The following is a 6,983-nucleotide window of genomic DNA, read 5'->3' as shown; positions in this document are numbered from 1 at the left end:
CAGGAGACCTCCCGAAAATAGCTATATGCAGGGATGGATTGATGTTTAGACCTAAAATGTCGGAGATGGGCTTAAAGAAGGATTGCCAATAATTAACTAATTTAGAACAGGACCAAAACATGTGAGTCAGGTTGCAAGGAGCCTGGGAGCATCTACCACAAGTTTCATCGATTGTATCTGGAAATATTCTGGAGAGTTTATATTTGCTGTAATGAAGTCTGTGGAGCACTTTAAACTGGATGAGAGACAGCCTAGCGCAGCTAGAAGATGAGATGATGAGATGAGATTCAACTTTATTGTCATTACACATATACAAGTATAGAGTAACGAAATGAGGTTTGGCATCTCACCAGAAGTGCAACAAGCAGAAAGTGCAAGAATCTGTGTTATGTACAGTAATTACAAAATTTACAGAAAAAGTGAATTATTGGGTATATATGGCTGGATTAATGGGATGCTATGAATATAAATAAATACTATAAATATAAGGATATTTTTAGGATTATAATATACAGATTAAGGTGCAGTGAGCATGCTATACTAGATTACAGATAATATACAGAATATGGACATATTGTACAGGTCGATAACTTATTGAGGTGATATGAACATACTATATAATAATACAGGTGGATGAGAGATGTGTGTGTATGACCAGGAGGAGTGGTGGGGGGACGATGGGTGTGAGGTGATGTGCAGGGGAAAGGGGGCGGAGTTCGGAAGGTGAGATAAAGTTCAGAGTTTGGGGGGCAGAGTTCAGTAGAGAGACAGCTCTGGGGAAAAAGCTGTTCTTCAGTTCAGTTCAGATCTTTATTGTCCCTGGAAGGGAAATTTGATTTGCAACAGTGGACACAAAAACACGACAGATAAACAGACATAAGTTGAGCAACACAACGTGATGAAATACAACCAAGAAATATAAAATATAAAAACTCACTGTTCGTTGAGAAGTTTCACTCAAATGGTATAAATAAATACATGTGCTTGCTCTGCTTGAAAGTGCAGTCAAGGATTTAAAGAAGATTAAGAGCATTAATTGCAAGAGGAACATATGAAAATTTAGATCTGTTTGCCTTAGCCCTGGGCAGCCTGTACCTCCGACCTGAGGGGAGAAGAACAAATTCCTCTAAGAGAGGATGGTCAGAGCTGGACAAGATAGACTTTGCTTTTCTAACAACTTATCTGTTCCAGATTTCTGACAATGAAAGCTGCTGAGCGCCGATTATTTTACTGGCTGTATTGACAATATTGGAAAGACGATTTTTGTTCTGAACAGAAAGGTTACCATACCATGAGATAAAACAAAAGGTTAAAATTGACTCTATAAAAGAGCGGTAGAATAAAACCATCAGTGTCTTGTCCACATTAAAAGTGTTCATTCTGCGCAGAAAGTAGAGTCTCTGAAAGCCCTTTTTGCAGATTGCATCTGTGTTCTTGTCAATCACAGTGCCCAGGTACTTGTAACACTCAACATTCTCCACAGGTGTACCTTTGATCATAGGCGGGAAGGTTGAGTGGGAGATTTTCCGAAAATCAATGACCATCTCTTTTGTTTTTTTGACATTGATCTTTAAGAAGTGGCGGTCGCACCACTCCACAAAGTCCTTCACAACAGGCCCGTGATCGACGTCTCCATCCTGGAGCAGACTGATTAGAACAGTATCGTCTGCAAACTTCAGGAGATGCCTGTTGTCATAGGTGCTCCTACAGTCATTTGTATATAAAATATACAATAAAGGGGACAGGACACACCCCTGTGGTGAGCCTGTGGATGACAGCCACTTCTCGGATAGGGCACCATTTGCCCTGACTGCCTGAGGCCTGCAAGTTAAAAAGTTCAAGATCCATTTCACCAACCCAGCATCAAGGTTAAAATGGGACAGCAGTTTCTTTTCTAAAATGTGGGGTTGGATTGTATTAAAAGCTGAGGAGAAATCTACAAATAAAAGCCTTGCATGTGTTTTTATACCCTCGAGATGTTTATATGAATAGTTAAATAGAGTAATAGTGGCATCAGCCACACCTCTGTTTGACTGATATGCAAAGTGCATCGGGTCAAGCAGGCCCTGAACATGATTGGTCAGAACTCTTTTGACCAATTGTTCAAAAGTCTACATTACTACTGAAGTCAGAGCCACATCCCTCAGGTCATTTAGCTCTTTGGGAGATTTGTTCTTAGCCACAGGTACAACAATAGAATCCTTCCACAGCTTGGGGACCTTGTGCACAGTAAATGACAAGTTGAAAAGATCTGTAAAAACATCACATAACTGATCTGCACATACTTTAAGAAATTTGCCAGTGATCATATCTGGTCCGGGACGAGCAGTGAGCTATAAATCAGGTTGTTTCTGGTCGATTATACACTGACGACATTAGAAAACAGACGAATAAAGACAGACCACTACTGCTAGTCGCAACTCGCGCAGCGCCATAGACTAAATGATCAGTCTGCTGGTTCTGGTCCGGAGGCTTCTGAAGCGCCTACCGGAGGGCAGGAGGGTAAACAGTCTGTGGGCAGGGTGGGAGGAGTCTTTAAGGATGCTGTGAGGTCGCCGCGGACAGCGTTTTTTTTGGACGTCCTCAATGACAGGAAGTGGACACCTTGTGATACGCTGGGCGGTTTTTACCACCCGCTGTAGCGCCTTACGGTCTGTGACAGAGCAGTTTCCGTACCAGACTGTGACACTGCTGGTCAGGATGCTCTCGATCACACAGCGGTAGAAGTTCATCGGTACAGCTGAAGACTGGTGGTGTCTATTCAGTGTCCTCAGGAAAAAGAGGCGTTGAAGAGCCTTCTTAACCAGACTGGAGGTGTTAGTGTTAGATGAATTAACAGACCCAAGAGATTTTTCCAGAAATCCTCAGAAAGGTTGGTTTGTAATTCGATTTCCCAATCAGCCTTGATCTTATTTACCACGGACTCGTTAGTTGTGAACAGGAGGTCATAAAGGTAGGAAACCTGACCTTTGGGCAAGACTCTTGCCTTGAGTGCCAGATCAATGCCACTGGAGTTTGGAACTTGAGGGAATGCCGGTGAGTGGGTCCTAGCAACATCACGGAGCTGAAAATATAAAAAAAAAAGTCGGAGCTATTTAAATTGAATGCAGAACGTAATTGTTCGAAACTGGCAAAAACATCATTAATGTATAAGTCACCCAGACAGCGCAGGCCATTCCTCTCCAAAGATGTAAATCGTGGGTCAATCCTAGCTGGTATAAAAAGGTGATTATTACGTATGGGCGTTGCTTTAGGGAGGGAAAGCCACCCAAAGTGTCGTCTAATTTGTGACCATACAATGTTTAGAATTTTAACTGCAGTACTCATTTAAATACTAGGTGTCTGAGTTACATATTGCTCCTTTAAAACATCTTATTTTCTTCATGGGAGATGAACAGTAAACATCCAAACATAGCACACTTCAAAGCAAAAAACTAGCTGCTGATGTGTTTAAATGTTTGTTTTTGTATTCTCCATCAGTGCTGCTCAGAGTCAAACCACACTGGAGTCCCTGCAGTGCCATTTCACCTGGGACCTGGACCGCAGCAGGCCGAAACTTTTACGTCTCACAGACAAGATGGAGGACTTCAGCACAGAGGAGGGAAATAGATGGCTGGGCCACATTTACAACCTGTGGGGGTTCATTCAGTATAAGATGGGGTTAAATGAAGAGGCTAACAGTTTGTTCCATAAAGCTGCAGAGACCCTCAACAAGCTGAGAGATGCAGATGAGGGTCCTTGGTTAGTGGTGAACTACGGGAACCTGGCCTGGCTGCACCACCACCTGGGAGATCAAGCAGAGAGTCAGGCTTACCTGTCAAAGGTTGATGCCCTGATGGAAAAATACCCATCTCCATCACAGGACGACCTCCATCCAGAGATCTGCGCTGAAAAGGCCTGGACCCTGATGTTCTTCGGAGAGGATAAGAAGCTGGTTGTTGATTACTACGAGAAAGCTGCCAGGATGCAGCCGGACATGGTGGATTGGAACACCAGCTATGTCATATGGTTAAAGAACGCCCAAAACTTCAGTGACCCAATGCTGGACCCTGACCTCTTGGAGAAAATGAGACAAGCCAAGGAACGGGATCCAGAGAACTTGTACCTCGCTGCGCTCTACCTTGACCAACGTGCTGATGAAGGAGAAAACATTCGAGATGAAGTCCGTGAGTTGGCTGGAAATGTGAGCACTCTGTGCTGCAGTGGCAGTGGCATGTGGGCCTTACTAAACCTTTACATAAAATACATATCAGTTGATGAGGCCGTTGATTTGGCAGAGAAAGTTCTGAAAGAACATCCAGATGTGTGTTATCTGAAGAAATTAGTTGCGCTCTGCTACAGATGGAGGATCATTTATAAAAGCAGTAGTTCCCCAGAACAAAGCATGATGGACAGAGCAATCACTCTCCACGAGGAGCTGCTCTCTCTTTACCCTCACTCTTCACTCAGAAACGAAACAGACCTCGCAACTATCTATGCAAAGTCACATCACAGCAAGGCCAAAGCTGAGCAGATATTTCAGAAACTGCTCAAAAATGAACCTGCAGAACCTGAAGACAAACAGATGCTATACAACAAATATGCAAATCATTTATACTTTAATCTAAATGACTCCCACAGATCGACACAGTATCACATGAAGGCAGCAGCAATACCAGAAATATCCTTCAGCCGTGAGAACAGCATCAGAATCCTGGAGAAGACTAAAGACAGAGGCATAATGTGCAGAGAAATAGAGGAGTTTCTCAGAAATCTGCAAGAGCCAAGGAAGTCCAGATGGGGAGGCAAATTTAGGGGGGACAATTTTGTCCAAGCAAAAAAAAAATAATAATAATTCTACAAAGGCGTATTGCTTTCACACGTGGTAATAAAGAGCAACAGAATCCTGGAGAAGAATGAAAAACAGGAGGGGGCCAATTCTGCCAGGGCGTCCAAAAAATAAGGATAAAAACTAACTAAAAACAAATGTCTTGCCATACAAAACTATTTGAAATAAATTAAAGGAAGGTTTACTTTTATTATTTTCTCTTTTAAGTCTCACATTTAACAATAGGTTAAAAAAAACTCAAGTTAAAATTAGGATTTTATTTTAGAATTAAGTCTTGCTTTTCATTTAAGGCCAAAAAAACACTTGTTGCTGCCACTTTTATGTCAGTGCTAAACTATGGCGATGCTCTTTACGTGCACGCATCCTGGCAAAGCCTACATGCGTTGGATACTGTCTACCATGGGGCACTGAGGTTTATCACCAATCTAAAAGCCCTTACTCACCACTGCTCCTTGTATGCTCGGGTTGGTTGGACTGCCTTGTCTGCACGTAGACTAAATCACTGGCATTTTTATTTATAAGGGTATTCTCGGTCTGCTTCCATCCTACCTACAGAGCTACATATAAAGTAATGGAAGTTACCATCTTCACCTTCTTACCATCCCTAAAGCCCGTACGGAATTAGGAAAAAGGGCGTTCAAGTATGCTGCTCCCTCTTCTTGGAATCGGTTGCAAGATACTCTAAGTCTTCGGGAGCTGGTTTCCTTGAATGTTTTTAAAGGTGGTCTTAATGATCTGGAGGCAGAAATATCTAACTGTAGATTTTTTAGCTAACTCGTATTGTCCTTTTTGATCGCTTTGTTGCTCATGACTTATGACAGATTCTGGTGAACTGGTTCTTTTTGTGATTCCTGTATTTATGTCCATTGTTGTTAAGTGTTTTATGTCTGAAACCCTGTAATTGTGCTGCTGCCTGTCTTGGCCAGGATGCTCTTGTAAAAGAGATTTTTAATCTCAATGAGACTTTTTCCTGGTTAAAAAAAATATATATATTTTCTTAATTATTTTTATTTTTGGGCTTTTATGCGTTTATTTAGAGATAGGACAGTAAATAGAGTTAGAAACAGGGGAGAGAGAGAGAGCGAGAGAGTTGGGAATGTCTTACTAATTCAGGACGGAGTTCCCTTCATGACATCACAAAGGGCAGTAGCCCCTCCCCCAGGTGGGTGACACTCCCACAGCTAGGTGTTTGTTCTGCCCTCTGAGTCTGCCTTCTTACCGTAAACAATAGGACATGGAGCGAGAAAGACCAAGTACACCCAAGCCCTTCCAGAGACAGGGCGTGGTCAGACACAGCTCATTTACATATTTAAAGGTACAGACACAGAAACAGCCTGTTCTGAGCAGGGCTGAAATAGAGGGGTTTATAGGCATGATCAAATACAGGATCAGAGTGGATTTAGAACAAGAAACTTCACACATGTTTTTGGAAGTTCTGAGAATTTTTTTAACTGGTTGAAGAGGAGGAGACTATGTGACCTTTAAATCTTACACCCTAGCTCCTGGTAGGTGTGACGTCCTTTGTAAAACACGGTCGTCATGGTGAATATTTAATGAAGAAATGTGTGAATTGTGATTATCATGTATTTTGCTTCTGTTGTGTTTTTTCAATGCTGTATTTTCAGATTTTAGAATTAATGGATTTTATATGAATGTGCTTCGCTTCAGAAATTTAAAGTCCTCATTGTTCATGTGAAAATGTATTTTCTGTTACCTGAAAATTATATATTAAGATGCTCCTGTTTGCTCAAGCTGTGTTTAAGCTTTATACCAATAAATGAACAGTGTGCACACCAAGAAATCGTCTTGAAGTTTTTTGTTTCAGTGGTTTCACCTTCTTCAGTTCTAAACTATCGGGAGGACGGAGCTAGAAATTTAAGCCTCGTCAGATCATAAGCGTCTGACAATTATTAGAGTAAGTTATTTGGCAGAAATATTCGAGTTCAATGAACATAAATGAAAGAAATTAGCTCTTTAGACAGATTAACAACTTCACATACACTTTACTGCCTGGGTTTACAACTAGCACAGGCGGCATCTGCTGGTGAACTAAGAGTATTACAAGATGGCGTCCATAAACTGATTCATCATCATGTTGCAGAGTACGATGAATTTATAATCTGCCGCTCTCCTCTCCGAACACACTCATGCTGGT

The 6,983-nt window shown here is 41.7% G+C and overlaps 1 protein-coding gene across 1 annotated transcript; it reads left to right on the top strand.

The window, feature by feature from the left end:
• The first annotated feature begins 640 nt into the window (after window positions 1-640).
• LOC109999801 (interferon-induced protein with tetratricopeptide repeats 1-like) lies at window positions 641-6,620 on the top strand. Its single transcript, XM_065956292.1, has 2 exons — window positions 641-723; window positions 3,481-6,620. Exons 1-2 carry the CDS (start codon window positions 641-643, stop codon window positions 4,826-4,828), a joined length of 1,431 nt encoding a protein of 476 aa, XP_065812364.1. The 3' UTR covers window positions 4,829-6,620.
• Window positions 6,621-6,983: the final 363 nt, after the last annotated feature.

The sequence above is a fragment of the Labrus bergylta genome, chromosome 6 (assembly GCF_963930695.1).
Source record: "Labrus bergylta chromosome 6, fLabBer1.1, whole genome shotgun sequence".
Taxonomy (NCBI): Eukaryota; Metazoa; Chordata; class Actinopteri; order Labriformes; family Labridae; genus Labrus; species Labrus bergylta.
This window is presented reverse-complemented; position numbering and strand designations above follow the sequence as displayed.